This window comes from Eupeodes corollae, chromosome 2 (assembly GCF_945859685.1).
Source record: "Eupeodes corollae chromosome 2, idEupCoro1.1, whole genome shotgun sequence".
Lineage (NCBI taxonomy): Eukaryota > Metazoa > Arthropoda > Insecta > Diptera > Syrphidae > Eupeodes > Eupeodes corollae.
The window spans coordinates 153,367,490-153,390,232 of record NC_079148.1 but is presented as its reverse complement, the minus strand read 5'-3'; the positions used below and the strand labels follow the sequence as shown (position 1 = coordinate 153,390,232).

Sequence of the window (22,743 nt, the reverse complement as noted above, 5' to 3'; positions counted from 1 at the left end):
TCACTACATTTCTAAGGTCATCCACTAAAATATATGGTTCCATTACCAAACCTTCCACAACTTAATCATAATAATTTAAGGATGTCAAGGTCGTCTTATGAGTAGTCAAGTGGAAATGTATTAAATCATAATACTTAGTTGATAATTATATTAAATCATGTGTGTAATCATTATCACGCCCGTAACTATATGAATACACCAAAGTGATGTTTCACTACACCATAATTTAAGGTTGAGAAGAGCCATTATTCGCATAAATCTTGGTTGGCTTTAGTTCCTCTTACCTCATATGTAAATATTATTAATCCAAAAATTATAGCAGTTGGCTTCTGAGATTCTGACCTGGCCCAAAATTTTGTATGTTTTTCATTTTGACCTTTCTGTAACTGTAAGAAATCAAGCCTCAAATCCAACATTTTTTTAAAGCTTTGAAATTTTGTTAATATTGATTCTGTGTATATTTTCATTGTTACTAAGTTCATTAAGAAAAAATATCAAATTCACTTTTTTTTCTGATATTTCGTGCGCCCAGCAGATTGAAACCACTCATGATTTATTTATATCCTCGCAACAACTGGAAAAGAACACCAAAAGCATAAATCTTTTATTCTGTGTTTATGGCCACAATCGAAGTGAATAAATTTCCTTTTTCCTGCCACAGAATTATTAAGTAAAAACACGCACTTTTTCTTTAACACAAACAAATAGAAAAACAAAACACAAAGAAAATTCTGAAAACAAAAACCCCAAAAATTACAAACCCCAAAGTAAAAGTACGAATATCTACAAATTATTCTATTTGTAATGAATTTATTAAAAGGTTTTTTTTTTGGTACAAAGGGAAGCTATACATCCCCAAACCCTTCCCTCCTTTGTTCGATTCTGAATATTATATTATTGTTTTTCCAGAAGACTGGAGTCTGTTTTGTTCATTGAATTAAATAGAGGCACAAATTCAGGTGGAAACAAATGGTTACCAATAGAGTGTATCCGTAACGCTTTGCATAATTTATAATATCCTGAATATCCTTTATTCTCATAAAAGTGAAAGAAAGAGATAGAGAGATTGGTGTTATACGTTTTTGTGTTATATTTTTATATATGTATGTGGGTTTCATTCGTATTCCGATTGGAGATGGGTCTATAATAGCTTTAATTAATTATCGTGCTTTTGGTATTTATTTGGAGGCAATGAACAGGGTAAAATGTGCTCAATTAATTAAGATCCTTAAAAGATTATATCAAAGGTGAACATGAAATTAATATTAAAACATTGATTTAAATTAGTGTGGGTACAAAATTGTTGTTTTTTTCGCCCACGAATAAATTGGATATTTTAACAAAAAGGACTTTTTCCGATGGGAGTTCCAATGATAAATTTGGGGCCTCATAAGATTGTTCCTGTTCTATAAATAATACTCATTTAAATTAACAAATCGAATAAGGATCGTTTCTAATCGTTTTTATTCATAGTCACAGTTTCTTTTTAGTTTGAAGATTTCTTTGATGTTGCATAGACGACAGCTCATACATATTTATACTAAGTTGGCATCAGTTCAATAGTTCTGTAATTTTCCTTGTGCCTGCATCTTCTCAAAACGTCACTTTTTTTCATCTAATGTCCTTCTTTTTTTAAAGACCTATCAATTACAAAAATTTTCATAAGTTTTAAACATATATTTAAATTAGAAAAGTGAGTGTATGCGTTTTCAACATTTAGAAAAGAGTACTGGTCTAAAGACACTGATGCCTTGAGGACTCCCGTTAAATTTGTAAAGATATTGAAAAGCAAGTTCTAAAGAAAAGTGGTATATGAAATATATTTCCTTAATATGTAAATGGACATGTTCGTCTATACAAATAGTCCGTTTTTAAAGATCAGTTACAATGCAATATTTGTGTTTTAAATAAACATCAACACGAACTGTCATTGATTGACTAAATGGAGTTTTTCATTTCCGATTAGGCCACCACTCGTAGAACTTCTAGTGTCAAATATCAATTAATACTTGAATAATATCAAAGTTTAACATTTAACTCCCAAATTGATAAAGTTTCTACAGTTGAAAATGATCTTTACATTTTTGAATATCAAAAGAATGTATAGTTGTCAACTAAGAATCTGAACTAATATTTATAAACTTTCAATTGACAGTTGACACTCGTAAGAGAGGAGGGTGTTTTGAAATTAACTTCTGATTGAATAAAATATAGAAAGATAGATAGACAAGTTCTTTATTTTTTCAATTTGTTTATAAGTACAATATTTCATAATAAAAGATATACAAAACATGGATTTATAAGCCGTCTGCCGGAAAAAAAAACTAATTAAAAAAAAATACAATATTTGAGTAAAAATGCAGAATATTTCACAAAATAAGTTTCAAAGTTAAAAATATGTAAATATAAACATTAAAGAAAAAACAAATTTTTTAAATTATTATTTTCATAATGTGACTCTTAGTTTAGTCAAAAAAAAAGAATCGTTGTCAACCATATGGAATAATGTCCATCATTTAAGCATATTTTAATATACATATATAGTATAAAAAAGCAATAACAGGTTGTTATATGTTCAATAAAAGTGTGACTTTTAGTTTAGTCAAAACAAAATAAAATTAAAGAAAAAAGAAAAATATTGGTAATGGGCTTTTAGTTAAGCTAAAACAAACATAAATTTGTGATAAAGCAAATTTAGGAGCTAAAAATAGAAAGAAGAACCGCATATTTCTCAACTCTTTTTTTATTTTTTTATTTTAAGGGCTTTAAGTTTGGTTAAAAACGAAAAAAGAAGAAGATACAATCACTTTAACATTTTGTTACAACTCAAAACAAATTCAAACACTCGTTTCGATATTTTTTTGCATGTTAGACATAGCGTATAAGAGGCTTCCAGCCACTATCTCCGTTTAATACACCGACACATTCCTCTTGGGAAAGAAAAGTAGAGCCTTCGGATTTCCTGTAATATTGGACAAAGTGCTAAAAAATGCAATACATCTTCGTTTTGACCAAGATTGCAAAGGGAACACTCAGGGTTTAAGTCTGGTCTAAATAAATAAATAAATTGGGTGGCGCAACAGTCCGTTGAAAACTAGGGCCTAGTGACTTACCATTCTCAACCATTCCTGTGTGCGGGTAATATTGTCAGAAATGGAGGGGACCTACAGTTTATATGCCGAATCTGAACGGCTAATTTGAGAAAGCACTTTTTCATGACCAGTTTTAATCTTGGAGAATTTGTCAATTCCTCGCAAGAGGCAGTACCCGTGAAAATACTTTAGATGGCATCGGCAGAAATCGAACCCAAGACCTCTGGCATGACAGTGTAACGCACCATCGTGCTACGGGTCTGTTCTATGTGGTCTATAGTTCAAATCTAGCATTTTCGTTCTGATCTTGAAGATCAAGCTCATTTCAGAAACTGTAAACTCTTCTCTTAAATAATTTTCTACACAAACTTTCAGATTGAGTTGTTCGTATATATTCCTGGATGTTGATGCAGTCCCTCACAACACAAAGCCTATACATCGAGTCATCTATAAGAGATATACATTCATATAGTGCATTTTTTAATGCTACCACATTGTCCACTGGCAATCATATTGAAAGGTTATGTGCTACAGCAAGATCATACCAGTTTTTGATCGGACTAGATCCACAATTAAAACAAACTTTAAGGAATCTTTTTTGCAAGTTTTGGTCGGAACGCTTCATAACTTTGATCATAAAGTTTTTCAAGAAAATTTGAGGTAAGCCTGACTCTAGTTGGATAGCATAATTAGGACTGTTGATAGGTTACCTTAATATTTGATTGAAAAAATACCTCTGTATATTTTCCACTTTTCTCCAACTGTTCGAAACCATATACTTCATTACCATAACAAAAACAAGTATTCACGGTGGCATTGAAAACTTTGAATTTTGAAATTGGATCTACGAGTTTATTTGCGAAATTTTTGCAGCGGTTGTTTTTTCTTTTATAAAGGTTTGAATGTTAAGATTATATGTCATTGTTTACCCAAGATACTTAAATTTATTTACGACCTCAATTATCTCACCATCTAAAGACCAATTCCGCCCATAGCCAATTGATCTATTTCGAGATCTGAAAACCATTATTTTGGATTTGGTAGTATTTATTCTTAGATCCCATAGATCACAAACTGTTTTAGCTTGTTTATCTGGCGCTGTAGAGTAAGCGGACTGTCTGATAAAATCACCAGATCGTCAGCATAAAAAAACACTCTAATATCCCTGAACTGAACTCCCCCAGGTGTACTGTTTTCGACATAGTTCATTTACAGTGCAAACATGATAGAGCTTAGAACATATCCTTGAAGGACACCTGCTTCACAACTAAATTATCTAGATACTTTTGTACCATTCTGAACAGATGCCATCATGTTTTCGAGAATTTTTTCGTAGACTCTGATAAATTAAGTAGATGGGCCAATTGCTGAGAGCTTATAAAGTAAGGACCTCCTATTAATAGTGTCAAAAATCAACGAAAAAGGCTTATAAGTTCTTTTTTTATCAATAAAACGGCTAGCAGTGATGCCGAGTACAAACATTTGATCAATAGCTGAAAGGTTGGCTCGACAACCAGCTTGAAAGCAACTTATCATATTATTATCTTCTGCCCAGGTCGTAAGTCGAGTATAGAGTATTTGTGTAAACACTTTTCTTAATAAGTTAAGCACAGCAATTCTTCTATAGTTCTCTGGCAAATCAGGGTTACCTTTTTTTAAAAATGGATGTTATTCGAGACAGACGAAAATTTTCAGGCACTTTCTCTTCAATGAATATTCTATTTAAAAGTTCTAACAGATATTCCAAAAACCCAGGAGTAGCATGTTTATAAAACTCCACTGGGATCCCATCAGATCCAGATACTTTGTTATTTTTCATTTTTTATTAAACAGCTACTAGTTCAACTATTGGGAGATTGGAATCCAGTTCAGGAATAATGACATTGGGGAATGCAAAGCTCATTGTGTTTAGATTAGGGTCAGGCAGAATTAGAGTTTCAAGATAATCAGCAAGTTCATCAATTGTGAACAATACCCTTCTATTCCGCAAACCCAACACTTGTACTGTCTTCCGAAAAGAATTCGAGTCCTTGCATTCAACGAGCTTAGGAGCCGTGTTTTTTTAATTAAGTTCTTTTTTGAGATTGCATAACCTTTTGTATTCCTGCTTTGATTGTAAATACAGTGACTTAAAAAAAGTGAATCAATAAAATGTAACCAAAAAATAATATTTCAAAAATTTTAATATTTAAAATTATTATGCGTAGTATGGTTTATGAAAACACAACTTTTACATCCGAAAGGAAAGTATATAAAATATACAAATATAAACACTCTACAAACTCTCACTATTTGAGATTCTAATATTGCATGATACTAGCGCGTGGCTATATAAACTTTTTGAAAAACCACCATTTTATTACAATTTCAACATTCATACCATCTGCCATCTAATAAACAAAATGTTTCAATAAACAGATTATTGAACTGAATTTAAAATGACAATTTATATAGAACCGAACCGAAGCTGTCTCCAATGATGATGGTGATGATGATGATGACTCTGCTTCTGCCACCACGCCACTTTTTCTATTTTTTATTATGTCTAAGTCTATCCAGGCAGGCGAAATTTCATCAGAATTATGGTGCCGACTGTAATATTTTATAGCATAGCTATATAATTTATGCGAAATTATTTTTGTTTATTTTCGAATCTAATACTATAAGATTTTAACCCCAAAGACACATACATAAGTATAGAAAAGTAGTGAGCCATTTTAAACAAATGACAAATGAAACTAAACGAATCTGGCTCGATTTTATAATTAATTTTGGTCGTTATCCAAAAAGAAAATAGAAACACACAAAAATTGTAGTACCAAAAAATAAAAAATAAATGTATATTTTAAAATTTTGAAACTGCAAGAGGTAAACCACCGTCTACAATGTATATACACATAAATATGTTTATAGGATGGGAAATGGAAGTTTTATTTTATTTGTAACAGCGAACTTTGGAATACAGGATGTTCCAAAAAACTTTGATGGGTTGAAATATTTTCTTTTATTTTTAATTTTAACCAAAAATAATGGAGAGGCTCAAGGAATTTAGAAACATTCAAGTTCATGGTCAACAAAAACAAAATGTATATATATTTAGGAACATCGAAGTAAATGTAACAATAAAATAAATACAAGTATTCTCAATAACCCCTAGTCGAGTATGTCTCCTAAGTAACAGAAAAGTATTTACTTCAGGACAAGCAGCTATCTTGGACATCTTGACAATGGTTGTGTGCTTGTAAGCTTTAATTTTTGATAAAATCTAAGCGAGTGTTAAAGGTATTCAATAGATTTTTCTGAAGCTGTGTGGCTTTCAATATCATTCTCATAAACTAAAAACTGACTGTCAAAACACTGTTCTTCATCCCCATTTAAGGATTGGAATATTTGTTCATATTTGTATATCCTTTGTTTTTTTTTCTAAGAACGTTTTCCATTTCTTTGGAAATTGATTGACCCATTGGGGATTCTACAGCATGTACATATTTTCTAAATTTCTTCGTCCATTAAATTTATTTCGTTTTTGAGTAAGTTCCCCCTCTAACTTGACTACAGTCTAACTGAAGAACCCATACTTCGAGCTATGAACCTGGCCAATGAACCAGGCAGGTTTTATGAACTATTGTTGGATAAAATATTTTTAGTGTGTGAAAGCATTTTCACCAAATAAGGAGCTACATAGGTTCAAAACAGAATGATTTTTATTTTTGTCTATTGATTAATGTCAAAATGTAATTTAACCTTCTCAGAATTGGCATCGCTATCGAGGAAACTTTACATCTCAAAACTCTCGATATAGTGCATCCCAAACCACCTGTTGTTGAACGATAGCATTCCGCAAAAAATTCCTCAAGATATTTTGATTTCCTGAGACAATACAAAAAGTTTTTCTCCAGTCATTATCTAGATATTATTCTTTGAGACAAGTCAAAAGCGTGTTTATACCTCCTATCTCATACCAAATGTTTCAGTCTCTTGAACACTTTTCAAAAGCGCTTAAAATGATAAGTGACAAACAAATTTATTGGTTCAGCAGCATTGTTGTAGTTCTTTTTTCTTTAAGGGGCTTGGGACCAACCCATACTTTGAAAAAATAATGTTGTATTTTGTTTGTCTTTTACTAAAATGGTCTACTAAGACCTCAAAAATAATCTCCCTAAATATTATGGAAGTAAAAACTTAGTACTATGTTTTCGAGCTTAAGTGTTAAAGGCATTTTCTAACACTTAAACATTAAAATGCTCTTACGTCATTTTTAGAACTGGTTGGAGTCATAATGTTTACATTTTTCAACCAATTGAATTAAAATGTTGGGGTTTTTTCTTAATTATCAGCCGATTTTGTAAACTGATTTTTCAGTATCCACCTCAGAAGTGCTATTAAGTTAAAAATCAATTCAAATTGGTCAGAGCACGCTTTTTGACGTTTGGTTTTCAAGAAGAAATAAAACGCAGCAGAGAAGTCCGATTTTCGAACACTTTTTGAAGCAATTGCACCTTAAAGGTCACGCCACAGGCTCACGACGCGATACCAAAAGCTTGCTTCAGTAAATTGATTGTTTTGTCGAGCGGCGAGAATCGAACTATTATGGTGGCAATAAATTTGCAACAAAATGAGCATAAATCAAAAGACAGCAGTCAAAAAGACAATCTTCGAAATAAGTATTGCTAGTTTTGAAAACCAGAAGTCTTAGGAAAACACCCGTTATTATCAAATTAATTCATAGGTTCATTATGATCAAAAATAACAGAATTTTTTAAATAAGCTCAACAATTAAAAAATTTAAAAATTAATAAACTGGTTCAAAGTCTCAAACACTGATTTGTTCTTTTGCCGTACTACGCGAATGTGGAAAGATGTACCACCTTCTGAATTTTCCTGTCCTTGCAATGTTCAGGAATTCAAAACCAATTTACACTGACATCTTATTTCAATCTGGATCTAGCTTAATTAGTGTTCAATATAGCTTTCGTATAAAAGTCTTACTAAAACTCCTCAAGAATGCCTTGTTTAAAAAATAGAATTAGCCATTTGAAGATAGTCGGATTTCTTCTCAGAAACATATTTCACGTCCAAATTCACTTGCACACTTAATTTGAATGCCTACATACCATAGGGTCAAAAGTATTTCAAGCTATAATAAACTCTATTTTTCTGAGCTTTCAAAAACTAATAATAAATTTTAATTTGCAAATTTTCTTCGAAAAAAAAACCTGAAGTGTGCACCTTGTATTATTTCTACACCTATCCATTTGTCCAAAAATAACTAATGATGTATTAGAATGATGGATATACGAACTAAGTCATTACAACATTATTACCGCCGCCACCTCGTTTGGCGGAACGATGTCGGCTTCGTCGTCGTTCCATCGTCGATCATCCCAGTCCCAGAGCATCATCACAGCCAGCAGTCAAAGTCAAAAGCGAGTACATTAAATCTGAGCGACAGGTATTGGCGGTAGCCTGGAAAAAAGCCAACAAAATTAAAATATCCCCCATCACACCCCCACACATACATACTTCCTTCAAAAATTCTAAAGTAATGTTTTATATTTTATATATTTTTTTTATAATTACTTATTCAAATTTTGTATAAGAACTTGATTTTTTAAATTTAACAAAGTGAAGATATAAAGTTTTGGGGTGTGCGTTTTTTGGGTGTGCTTTCAAATTTGTATTTTTGTTTTGTTTATTTATTTGCCTTAAGGGTGCTCAAATGACACTTTAAACAACTTTGTGTCCTTGAGAATTCGATTCACATCGTCAAATAGTCAACAAAAATAAACAAGAAAGATATGACCGGAAGTAAAAGAAAAAGGTCAATATAGAAGATAATAGGGTCGAACGACTAGACGAAAAAAGATAAAATGAGATGAGATCGAGATCGGAATCAAGTTGTTTTTAGAATACGAGTATGTAAGAGTATTTGAATTGAAATTGAAAAATCAAATTTGAATTTTCCATCTCAACGATTTAACGTTACAACTTTTGATAGAATATTGTTCTCGTTGTGGATGCAGACTTCTCCTGAAAAGATACATCTACATTTTCATTTTCATTTCCATTTCCATTAAATGGGAAATAAGCACACACAGAAAAAAAAAACAACCTCATCTCGGATGTCTGTGGAATCTTAAATTCATACCACTTTAACTGCCTTGTGGGTATTTACTCTTGCTCGGTGGGTATTATCCCTTCCATTACCACTTTCCACCAGAAGCTACAGCTTCAGCATTCAGAAGTAAAAGCAGTGGAGCGGTGGCGGCAGTGGCGTTCATCGGCGCCAACCACTGAACAAATTGTTTTCATTTCTCATGTTTTTTGTTGTTTTTTTTGTTTTTTAAGCGGTAACTTTTAGGGGATGAAAGGGGGAGATGAGTGGTGTTTTGAGGTAGAAGAAAATAAAAATTCGGGTCAAATTTATGAGAATAGCTCTACTCTACTTCTACCTTTTCGAATGGTATTCAGCTATAAAACAAAAGAAATACAACAATAATAATAACGTCGAAAGGATAAAAAGGATATGGGTTTTATTGCAAGCAGAATGATTACAGAGTACGGTAGGACGATTAAATGAAGAATGAAACATGTCTTAATGCATCGAAAATGGAAGGCCAAGGCATTCCTTTCTTTTATTCGCAAGGAACAAAGATTGTGGTAGAAATGATTAAACGCAAATTGAAAAGACATTAAGACATAAAATGAATAAAAGAACAATAAAACTTGATCATTATTCGTATTCGTATGCAATGTGCGTTAACGTTGGTGTTGGGATTGAGAATTTTGTGTGTTTTGTTTCAAATGCTTATAAGAGAATTTGCATTTAAATTTTTTGAAATTAAGTCGCCAATTGGGAGAAATAAAATTAAGAATAATTGTCTTGTCATTGCAATTTCATGCCTCATAAACCTTTCAATAATTATGCTTGAAGTTATAGTCCTGGCCAATTTTATCCAATTTAGAAGAAAATAATGCTGAATTGTTTGAATTAAATATTTTATAAATATGGAACATTTTAAAAATCATTCCAAAAAGAGCTTTCTTTACAACCTTGAGCATGAAGACTAACGATGCACAGATGGAATAATCATGGCTCTGGAGAAAGATGTATGCTTTTATTTTTTAAAGTTTTGTAATGCTTCTAAAAGTCATATCTTGAAGCTAGTTGATTGTGATTTTTCTGTTTCTAGTAACACTACTTTAGTTAATACATTAGTGAACAATTTTTTTTGTAACATGTTAAAGTATAAATAAAATAGTTATGTTTAGTTCAATAAAAACCTAGAAATATGAAAATTTAGGTCCTGAAATGTTTCATAAAATTGTGAATTTAATAATGAAAATTTTTTCATTTGAAAATGTCTGTACAGAGTCCATTAATGTTGCTATTTCTAAAAAAATGTAATGGCTGTGCTTTTAAGCTTAAAAAGAGCGATAAATTAATTCTGATTGATCTACTTATAATAATTTTTGGAAGAAACATGGGACTACATTGGCTTAAATTATGCTTCGAAAATAGAAAGAACTAAAAACTAAAAACGAGGCTGGGATGCAACACACATTGATAAATTTCCAACCCGTCTGTCGATTTGTTTTGCCTAAAAGTATGAAGGTTTTCGTGTTGGGTTAAAAAAGTTATTAGTCGATTTTTTCTTAAACATTTTAAAAATACCAACAATATTTTTCATATAAAGTTTTAGTATTGTTTTTGTTGTTAGGTTTTGATTTTTTGTAAGAAAACTGTCAATTAGATTTTTCTAAAAATTTTAATGAATGTTGACAACAATATGTTTTAAAAGATAAAAGTAGTTTACATCCAATATCTCAAACCAACTTGCATTAATTTGTTTCTTCATGTTTTAATTTTTTAAACTATCAATTATATTTTACTCAAAATTTTTCAGAATGTTAAAAACAATATTTTTTAAAAGTTAAAATTATATAGAAGCCATAATCTCAAAATTTTGAAAAGATATCTGATCCGAAATTCAACTTTGAGTTTTAGCTTTTTTTTTATACAAAAAACTGTCAGTTAGACTTCTATCAAAATTTGTCCAGATATTAAAACGTTATTTTTCAGTACACAAATTGTTTTGTAGATAAAATCATTTTATATTCGTAAAATTTTCGAGGTGCCAATTTGTTGTATTTCTTAAAAAAATATGTTTGTATTATATAACATTTAATTCCAGTTTCTAGCGTTTTTGGTTCGTGAGCTATTTAGGGTTAATCAAAATTTTCACATTTTTTTAAACTGCTATGTTAAAAAAACTATCCATGCAATTTTCTTGAGAGCTTTTTCTGCATCTTTCTGCCTTATTATTTGTGCAACAACATTTATTTGAAGTCGATATATCTTCTGGTTCTTGAGCTATGGACGACAAACAAATGTCGCGAACGTACCGACGTACGCGGTACGAACAGACATCTTTTTAAAAATCTTTTATTTCGACTCTAGGGACTTTGAAACGTCGAGAAATGTACAAATTTTCAATTTGACAAATCGGAAACACTACAATAACTTCCTATGGGTGTGTTGTTTTTTTTTAACTTCCCATAGGAAGTTATTGTAATGGGTCCGATTTGTCAAATTGAAAATTTTGACATTTCTCGACGTTTCAAGGTCCCTAGAATCGAAATAAAAGATTTTTAGAAAGATGTATGTGCGTGCGTGTGTAAGTACGTTCGTACGTCCGTACGTCCGAACGTCCGTACGTTCGCGACGTTTTTTTCGTCCTCCATAGCTCAAGAACTAGAAGAGATATCGACTTCAAATAATTTTTGTTATACAGATAATAAGACAGAAAGATGCAGAAAGGGCTCTCAAGAAAATTGCGTGGGTGGTTTTTTTTACCATAGCAGTTTGAAAAAAAGGTGAAAAATTTGGTTAACCCTGAATATCTTACGAACCAAAAACGCTAGAGACTTGAATTAAATTTTATATAATATATTGTAACGTAATACCATACAGGTATATTTTTTGAAAACAATCAGTATAACGGTCTTTTTTATAAATCAATAGAACTGAAAAAAAAAATGTTGACCTCCAAAATTTTCCACTGAAATATGATTTCATCTCTAAAACAATTTTGTGCAACGAAGAATAATGTTTTTGACATCTGATAAAATTTTGAGAAAAATCTAATTGACAGCTTTTTTTACAAAAAATAAAAACTTAAAAAAAAAAATTATAAAAGTGGTAAAAATTTATTTTCGACTCAAATATCTTTTCAAAATTTTGAGATATTGGCTTTAGTTTACGTTTATCTTTCAAAACATCTTGTTGTCAACATTCAGTTAAAGTTTGAAAAAAATCGAATTGACAGTTTTTGTACAAAAAATTAAAAACCGAAAAAAAAATTAACAAAAAATCGTAAAAAATGATTTTCGACTCAAATATCTTTTAAAAACTTTGAGATAATAGGTTCTTACTAATTTTTTCTTATAAGAAATATTGTTTTCAACATTAGAACAAATTTTGAGAAAAATCGAATTGACAGTTTTTTTTACAAAAAATAAAAACCTGAAAAAAAAATGTATACAAGTTGGTAAAAATTGATTTTCGACTCAAATATCTCTTCAAAAATTTTAAATATTGGCTTCAAGTTAATTTTATCTTATAAGAAATATTGTTTTCAACATTTGGTAAAATTTTTAAAAAATTCGAATTGACAGTTTTTTTTACAAAAAATAAAACTCTAAAAAAAACAATACCTACTAAAACTTGGTAAAAATTTACTTTCGGCTTAAATAGCTTTTCAAAAATTAAAAATATTGGCTTCAAACTTATTTCATTTCAGAGAAAATATTTTTTTTCAATATTCAGTACTTTGTATATAAAAATCCAACAGTCTGTTTTTTTCATAAAAAATAAAATCTACAAAAAATAGTGCGCAAATTTGGTAAAAATACATATAGACAAACTTTTAAGCAAGACAAATCGGCAGACGGGATGGGAAGTTATCAGTGTGGGTCGCATCCCAGCCTCATTTTTTTAAATGTATATCCACAATATATAAAATGCATTCAATTTTTCAAAAATGTTGTTTTCTGCAGATGATTGATAATCATAAAATTTACAAATTACGCAAATAGTTTAACAGCAACGTGTTAAGCCGTTTGCCTAGCTAACCTACAATTCGTGAATGCCTGTCAACAATTCTTAAAGTTTTACAAAATACTAATAACAACAGTTAGTACAAGACAAATTAAGTTTAAAGTTTAAGTTTAATTGAGTCGGAAACAATTTATTATTAAGTTTTAGTTCTTTCTGTGTTTGGTAAAAAAAAGTTGTCAGTTGAATTTTTCTAAAATTTTAACTGAAATTTTAAAGCAACGTTTAGCATAATTGATAAAATAGGTTTGATTTGAATGCCTCTTTTTTGAAGTCAGCACCTTCACTAATTCTCCATCCATTCGAATCGAAAATAGTTTTTACCAACTTTTTGTACAGTTTTTTTTTTTACTAAGCTTAACTTGAAAATAATATTATTTTTAAAGATTTATTAAATTCAAAGCCAATTCAATAAAAATCAATTTTTACCAACTTTTGCTACTATTTTTTGTTCCCAAGATCTAGAAACCAACAGATACTTTACTTTTGGCGATATCGATTTTTAAACATTTTTATTCTACATTTGTTTTTGTATTTTTTTTTATTTGGATAGTAATTGGTTTTTTATTTTAATTGAAAAAAAATTATAAATTGATAAAAATATTCATCCAAAAAATGTGCGGAAGCTTTAAGAGAATAATGTTTGGAAAATTGATTTATTAATTCACATTAATCGAAGGACTTGTTGGCATCAGAATGTAACCAGTATTTATTTCTAAATACTTTTTTTTCACTTTGCAACGATGCAAAATTTTAACTAAATGAGGGGCATTTGTAATTAAGACCACATAAGCCCCTTCCTACAATATTTTTAAAATAAGTTCTTAATAATAAGCTTTTCATGTTAATTTTCTTATTAAAAACATACTGACATAGAATTTCTATGAATTTTAATTACAAAATGATGTCCTTTTAAAATTCATCAGAAAGAAAAGAACGAACTTCTTTGAATTTTAAAAGTTATAATTTACAGTTTTAAGTAAACTTTATTGTTATCTAAATATTAATTAGCTTGATTCAAATCCACAAAGATGAATAAATAAACACGATTTAAAATTTAACTTTCAAAAAATTCTAAAAACGATGCAAATCCTTATAAACTTAACAACAACAATTTTAAAACTATCTCAATGTAACCCTTTATTTCCAATGAAAAAGTGATTCCCAAAAGGACATAAACATTATTTACGATGGATGTAGAAATTATCTCTTACAAATAGCTTACATCAGAGTATAACACCAATAAAAAGCTGTAACTTTTTATGAGGCTTAGCAATAAAGCCAAGAAGATGGTTTTAAAATTCCAATGTATTGTTGTATCTTAATGGCATCAAATGAATGTCTTCTAAACGTTTGTGTTGTTAGTTTTATCTTACTTTGATTTGAGTGGATTTCTCGTGATGTTATACATGTTTGTGAGGTTTTCCTTATAAATGATTTCAATTCGATCCTTAAAGTAAATGGAGCTTTGAAATAGATTGTTGGCAATTTGTTAAAATCTATGATAGTAATTTCTTTGATAGCATTAAAAAGATTTTATTTCTTTCAATCAGCTTGGTTTGAAATTCTTTAAATAAAAACTTAGGCAGTGAAATCTCCATATTTATTACAAAAACCATCGGATCACTAAAGCCCTTACGAGTGGTGGTATAATATCTCGCCAAGTTCAATTTATTTTAAGAGCTAGATAAGTAATTTAAAGTTATCTGCTCTGAGACCTCGAAAACATAATTTAGAAGGTACAAACAAAAATGTATACACGGAAACTTAAGATCTCTCATTTCAAGGACAATGTATCCTTGAAAATTCTAGGAAAACGAACTTTCTTAGTCATAAATTTAAACTTTCATCAATATGCATCGATAAATTTTGTGAAGAAATACAAACTAAAAATTCAAAACAACAAAAAGTTTTGTTTTATCTTGAAAATACAAATTTTCGAAAATCACACGTTTTCCTAAATACTAAGTAAAGGTACACAATAATAGCAAAAACGTATAGGTATACAGGTGAGTATTGAAAACCCCCCTACAAAAAAACTCTCTCTCTTTTGTTTTTTTTTTCCTCAAAAATACTACAATTAACTTAGCTTCTCTTCTTTGCCGCCGACTTTTCTTCTTTTTTTTGTGTGTTGGTTTGTTGGGAAAAATCTTATCGAGAGTTTTTCTTTCGAAAATTATTTTCAAATTTAAAAATAGATTTTTCGGAATATGTACCTACTGCAAATACTGCCTGCTACTGCTCCCAAACGGAGCGCAGAGATACAAAAACAGAGAGCAAAAGTGAGTATTTCCACGTTCTAAACAGATGACTGAGTTTTCCAAGCACCCATATCCACCACAGGCCAGCAGTCTTTCTTCCTTTTTGTTTTTTTTTTTTTTTGAAATTCAGCATCGAAACAATTGAACGTTCGTTTTTCCACCTCCAATTTTGAAAATCTTAGTGCGTATGGTACCAGCGAACAGAAACGGTCATTCTTTCAAAATAATAATATTTTTATTTCTTAGCCCCGGTCGATATTGTCGGTGCGGTATTTCGAAATAAAACAATAATTTTGTTTCTATGCTGTACAAATGTTCAAAAATATGGTCCCCGGTGTGTGACAGTGAAATTTATCGAAAGATTTATTTGTGGTCTTTTCCAAAATGCGCAGAATGGAAATTTAGCAAAAAAAGTGAATTTATAATTAAATGAAAATTTAAAAAAATTGTGTGTACCGTTCAACGGAGAAAAAAAAGTAATTTATAGTGACAGTTTGGTTTTGATACCGTTAAACTTGACTTCAAAATGATGTGTCACCTTTAAGCTCCTTGATTTCTTAAATTTTGAAAAAGATAGATTTCCCCAAAAACCACTCACGTGACTTGCAAAAATACACTCATCTAGCTCATTGTCTGACTAAAATGTTTATTTTTATTTAAGCAGCCATATTTTTTTTTTAAACTTCTTATTTTTATTTTTAAGCAAAGAAGAAACCGTAAAGAAACGTAAATTCCATATTTTGACTTCTCGTGACTTTTTTCGTTACAATCACATTTTGTATATTGACTTTTTTTCGAAAGACTTTATTTTTGAGCTTAAAGTTGATTGAATTTACGGAATTTCTTAATTAGGTGTTCTTTTCTTATACAAATCTTTTTTTTATTTTCTTATTTTTAAAACAACAACGAACAAAAAATAATAGAAAATAACATTTTTAGTAAGAAATTCAATTACTTGAGCTTTTTTTTTGCTGTTTTTGAATTTTTGAAAGCAACAAAACACGTTATTTTCAAGTGGATACCTAATTAAAAATGTATTTTTGGAGACACACAAGTCTTTTTCCGATATATAATTTTCTATTATATATTTCATTTTTTTGTTTCTTATATATTGAAAGTGTTTCCTCGAATTATTAGATAGTTTCTTTTTGTTTGTTTTAATTTTGCTTTTAAAATATTTGAAATGAGTTTTGACGTAGAGATTAGAGGGCGACAGGTATTTATGAGAAAAAAAATTGCGAAAAAAGAGAACATTTTGTGACATTTTTTTCTGATTTAGTGAGTTGTTGAATTTAGATTGAGTTGGAAAAAAATAAAAAATTGTTGTGAAAATATGTAAAGTTTTTGTTTATGTTTTGTGATGCAAAGAATTTTTTGGAAAAATATTTCATAACAAATGAGGAGATATCACATGATGAACAAAGTTTAGTAAATTAATATGAAAGCAAATGTTTGGTTCATTTTTTCAATATAAAGACAAAAAATATAGGCCCAAGAAGTGTCCCTTGTGGGACTCAATGTTTAAAAGCCTTTTTTATTTTGTATCAATAAATTTGTTGAATTTTTACTAACGATGTATTTTCTTATTTCAATATAAATTGAATTAATAAGGGATATCAAAAAGTTTGATATTTTGAACTGTTTTGTGAATAATAAATTCTCTTTTTAGGGAGAAGATATTTAAAGGCTTCCACCTGAAGATATTTTTTTTGTTAGAAGTTTTTTTTTATTATAGTTACATTTTTTAAACACACTTGCCTCTAAAATCTTAATGTTTTATTAAATATTGTTGATAAGATTCAATTTTCTTAATTAAGAAATTGTTTAATTATAAATTATCAAATCCCGTAATATATTTAATATTGAATGTTTTAAAATAAATAGTTATGTTTGGAATAAAGGGTATAAATATTTTTAACTTTGCATCAAGTTATCTCTTATCTGTTATTTTCTCTCCAAAATACTTAAATTTGTGGTACCATAGGCTGTCTTTTGTGTCGTTTCTTGTTTTTTTTTTTAATTTAGTTTCTTAAAGTCAGTAATATTGATGCATTAATATTATGCTCAGTTATTTTATAAGATGAACTAATAGCTTAGATTAGGACCTAAGTTTAAAACTTTTAAAAACATTAGTTATTTTAAATAGTGTACCAAGAATTTTCACAAAAGTTTTTGATTTTTTATTCAGTTTATTTTGCAAAAGTTTGATAACTTTTAAACCCTTCATTATTTAATGAAATGATTTATTGCTTTGAGGTTCTTATCCTATTAAAACCTGTATCCTGTTAATGTGAACGTCATTAAACACCATCCTTTATGTGATGCCTTCATCATATCTTTAAAATCTTCTTGGCATCAAACATCATTGAACTACTTTCTATCTGACCCCGTTAAATATAATTATATTTTCATTTAAACCGAAAAACTTTCCACTCCTCAAAAACCATCTAAACAAGCAATCACCCACTATGTTTGTTCAAATTATGTTTCTCACCTTAAAAACTTTACAATTCTCATCATTTCCTCAGATGCACCTCAGTCAGCAAAAAAATTATTATTATAAATTTTGAACCGAAACGAAGGTGTTTCCTTGTCGCCGCTATGTTTTCGTCACCTCTTTCATCAAATTTATAATTTCTCTAGATATTTTTTGTTTTCAAAATCATTTTACAAGATTTGATGGTTTTGTTTTTGTATTTAAATACATAATTTACAGTTTGTTTTTATTTAGGTTTTTTGTTGTTTTTGAAGAGACAACTTGTCGCCACATAGATTCAAATGATTATGATACAACCTGACCAACCTCACACGCGCACCAAAAGTTGTGCAAGAAGAATCTATTTTGAGTTTGAGTTTTCAATTTTAATCTTATTTTTCTGTAATTTTGAAATCAGCTGACATGTTTATTATGTAGGGCGCGAAGAGTGCTTTCAACATTTACCCAAAACCAACAACTCACTCCTGTCAAATTAAGGTGTTGTTTGGGCGGTGAAATTTAAAAGGTACCTAATCCCTTTTTTTAAATAAAAGAACATTGAATATTCAAAACCCTTCAAGAGGGAATTGAAGTGCTTAGCACAACACTCCCATAAATTTCAATGAAGGGCGTGGAATTTAAAAGTGTATTCATTTTGTTTTTAGATTTTCAAAGCAAATATTTTCCAAACGTCTTTATTGAATTTTGAATTTATAATCTCTGACAGTTAAAGTACATTGCCTTTTGCTTTTGCTTCTTAGATAATATAATATTTCAGTGGAAAAATTAAATTAAATTAATTTAAACGGACATTGTAAATATTTGAATATGTTTTTGCAGGCAACAAATTTTCAATTCATATAAAATAAATAATTCCTTTGTTTATTTTCACACCAAGCATTTCAAGGCATGTGGGCCTGGAGCTGAGCTAAATTGCTCAAAACACCATCATCCGCCACCGCCACCGCCGACAACATCAGACTTCTTTGCAAAAATTGAAGAAGAAATAAAAAGAAAAAAACTTCCTGTTAAATTCTCATGCACTTTGGTCTTAAATAATAATCTTTTCCAGTCTGCCAGAGTGTTGTTTACTCTTTTAATCGTGGTGGCATTAATTGTGAACTCTATTGCCACCTTCCAGTTCTCTAAGTTAAATAATTTAACCCTCCCCCCAACCCATCCAACCTCGCTCATTCTTAGAATACTTTGCAGAATATTTTTGAAGCAACTTTGTTGATGTTTTCAAGATAACAATTTTGTTATTTAAAGGGTGTTTTAAATTAAATAAGTTTACCAAAGTTTATGTAGCGAAATTTAATCAATTTCTAGAAAAAAAGTTAAAGTACTCTCATAGGAGAAAAAGCTGAATAAACTATCTAAATTAGTGTTTGAAAGAGAATTTGAAAAACTCTGCAAGTTCATTTAATACAATTAATGGTCCATGCGAATATCAAGACTTGTATAATGTTTTTGCAAACAACAATCTGTAAAATAATTAGAATTAATTTTCATTCAGATTTTTTAAAGGTTCATCATCATTGCCATTTCTCTTGTCGGGGGAAATTAAATGAAATCAGAAAAGAAATGGAAGACATATTGAAAACAAATCCAAGCGACATAGCACTTAACACTTTTTGACCCTAAATTCTTTGCTCTGGTATATTTTGTTAGAAAAATTCAATAAAATAAAAAAGTGCGTATACGCCCGGGTGGACGTTTTTGATTTTCTTCTTGAAATCACAAACGATGAACTGATTTTTGATTTTTCAATTAAAAACTAAACACGTATAAGCAAAGTATCTTGACTGTCTTGCCTAAAAGTCATTGCTTTCCCTAAATTTGTGAATAAAATTCAATATAACAAAGAATGTATGTATATGCCTGGGTGTACAGTCGTGTCTAATATCATTTCATCAGATAAAGTGTACTATAAATGCTGAATTTTCAAGTTACCTATAAATCGAATGCTTAAAAATGTATCTAGCTGACTATCTTGCCCTTTAAGTCATTGATTTGCTTCTTTATGTGAGAAAAACTCAATATGTTAAAAAAGTACGTATACGCCTGAGTGAACATTCTTGAGTTATTTTACTAAAACTCATAAAATGGATTATAAATGTAAATTTTTCATTAAAAATCTATAAATTAGACACTCAGAAGTATAGAAATTTAACTGAATTTTGAGTTGTGATAATAGTTATGACAATTAGGTGCGTTTTTTAATAATTCTAACTCTCTCTTTTTTTGTTATAATACAAAAATGAAAGTAGTTCATTTTTTCAATAAATTTTGTTATTTTTTTCCTTTTTTTTAAATAAGAACAAGAATCCATTAGGTTACTGTGTTCCTCATGATCTCAAATTATGTGTCTTCTTCAATGGTATCTAAAAGACTTAATTATGAATGCAAAGAACTCAAGGTGTCCAAAGAATTTAAAAAAAAAAACGTTCAAATTTCTTACTCTCCACTAAAAAACATAAAAAAACATCCACGCCACCCTGTACAGTGTACACTTTCCTGCTATCTATAAGTTAATTCAATTATTATTGCTCTCAATCACACTAATGGAGCTTAAAGGTGTCACATTAAAGGAGACAAAAAAAACGAAGAAGAAAAATGTCTTTAGCTTTTAAAAAATGACCTCTGTGCGCGAAAGCTTTTCCTTTAGTTATTCTTTCCTCATGATTCAGTGTCCTTATATTCTTAATGTAGGTTAATAACCGTGTCAACCACACGAAGAGTGTGCAACTAAAAAAAACTATTAATTAGAAACAAAAAGGAAAAAAAATCATTTATTTACCTACCCCAAAAAATATACAAACTACAACAAAAACAACAGAAAATCCAAAGTGTGACCTTGTTTATTGTTTTGACAAGGAGTGCGTGAACCACGAATTCAAAAAGTGGTGGCCTCAGCTGTGTTATATAAACAAATCATCGACATAAATCGAAACGGCCTTGAGAGGCCGCCTCGAAGTGCGAATTGGCACATTAGGTGCGGTGTGTTGGGATAATAAAATTGGAAAAATAAATTCAAAAAAAAAACGGTTCCAATTGCCATGATGAAACACGAGAGTGTAATGACTTCAACAACGATTCCGATCGAAATGCCGGCATCCAAACGCCATAACCATGACATGATACGATGTATAAACGACGTGTGGCATAGTAAAAAGATCAATACATCCAGTGTTCCTGTCAACTCCCCAAAGAGTCCTATTGTAAAGGCTTTTGATTTCCTGCCATGGTCCCGCAGTAGGAGGCAACAGCATTTGGCTGAAAAGACGACAACGGCAACTACAACGACGACGACCGATGAGAAAAAGGAATCCAACAATACCCATTATCAAAAGAACATATTCCGCAATGGGGGTGGAATAATTCGAGATATTCTGACTGACAGGCTTAACAAGGACCGTGCCAGAGATAGCAGCCTCAGTCGATTGGATGTAAAGCGCGCCCAAAAGAAATCAAAACAACTTTCGAGGAATAAAAGTCTTGACATTAATGAACTGATTGACACTGTTGAGAATGAGCTGGCGGCGGAGAAGAAACAGGACGTCCGCAATCGATTCATGGACGATACGTTCATTGAGAACATTATCCGTGCCAAATCTGAGGACGATGGAAGAGTAGTGGCGGCAGTGCCGGTGCCAGTGCCGGAAAAACACAGTAATGGCAAGCATATTCTGTTCAACGACGAGAACGTCGTATATCTGATTAAAGATGAAGTTCGTTCCAGTAAACGCCCCGGGAGAAGCACATCGAAGAAAGATGACAATAACCATAGAAGTTCGAGCAAGTCAAGGGGGAGCAGTAGCCCGCGGCCAACGAGCATGATAGAGGAGGGCGGAAATATTGTGAAGGCACGTTTGAGGTTCAAGAAAATCTCCCCGGAAGTGAATAGCACTACAATGGTGTCATCAGTATCAAGCAAAAGGTTGATAACAACAACAACTGTGATGGGTGGTGGTAGCAATGGCAATGGCAATGGCATCCCTCCAGCATCACCATCTTCATTGTCAACGTCGTCCTCGTCGTCGACATCAACAGCTGTAGCAGTAGATAGCACTGGCACTGGAAAGAGGGGAATCCTTCATAGGCAAAACACAAGTCCTAATGTCGTAGTGTCACTTGCCACCCCCTCATCCGACCAAGAGTACGGATCACAAATCCGAAGAAGAAAGTCCTTCAACGAAATAAACTTTGAAAACAATGGAAATAGCAGTTCCAGCAGCTTAGGTGTTGGCAGCGGCCTCGATGGAGGGGGTGGCACTGTGACTGATGATAGACCCAAATCCGATAAGCCACGAAAAAAGCTCTCATTTAGAGAACCAGTGGTTGCTCCTCGGTGTGCAGAACGACGGATAAGCACACCACAGCAGCAGCAGAACTACCATCAGCTCCAACACCAACAGCAACAACAACTTCAACATCAACAACAACAGCAGCAATTTAAAAAACCCGAGGATACATCAAGCAAGGTTTTTGACAACAAATATGCTCCTGTCAACAGCAGTGTTGGCAGCAGTGGTGGAAGCGGAGGCAGTGGTAACGTCGGATTATCGAATGGAAATGGCAATGGCTTTGGTGATGTTGATTCAGAGGTAAATTTTTAAGACGAAAATTATTCAAAATTTTATCGTTTGAGATATCTTTTTATAAAAGAACTTAAAGCTAAGAGGTTATAATGCTATGACTTTATTAAAATAAGTTTAATTTAAAAAACCTAAGAAATGATTTGCATATATATTTAATATAAAGTTTAACAGATTGTGTTTTGTTTTTCTTTTCATT

At 30.7% G+C, this 22,743-nt stretch overlaps 1 protein-coding gene across 2 annotated transcripts in view; it reads left to right on the top strand.

Annotated features, from left to right (window-relative positions):
* The window catches only part of LOC129944305 (capon-like protein), a 209,575-nt gene that overhangs the window by 165,749 nt on the left and 21,083 nt on the right, over positions 1–22,743 (top strand). Inside the window, exons 1-2 of one of the 2 annotated variants that reach the window (XM_056053651.1) lie at positions 15,549–15,946; positions 20,659–22,553. The exons of the other annotated variant lie outside the window; for it this stretch is intronic. Coding sequence (XP_055909626.1) covers positions 21,006–22,553 — 1,548 coding nt within the window. The 5' untranslated portion in view covers positions 15,549–15,946; positions 20,659–21,005. Of the gene's footprint in view, positions 1–15,548; positions 15,947–20,658; positions 22,554–22,743 lie in introns of those variants that run through there. 2 annotated transcript variants of the gene reach the window in all.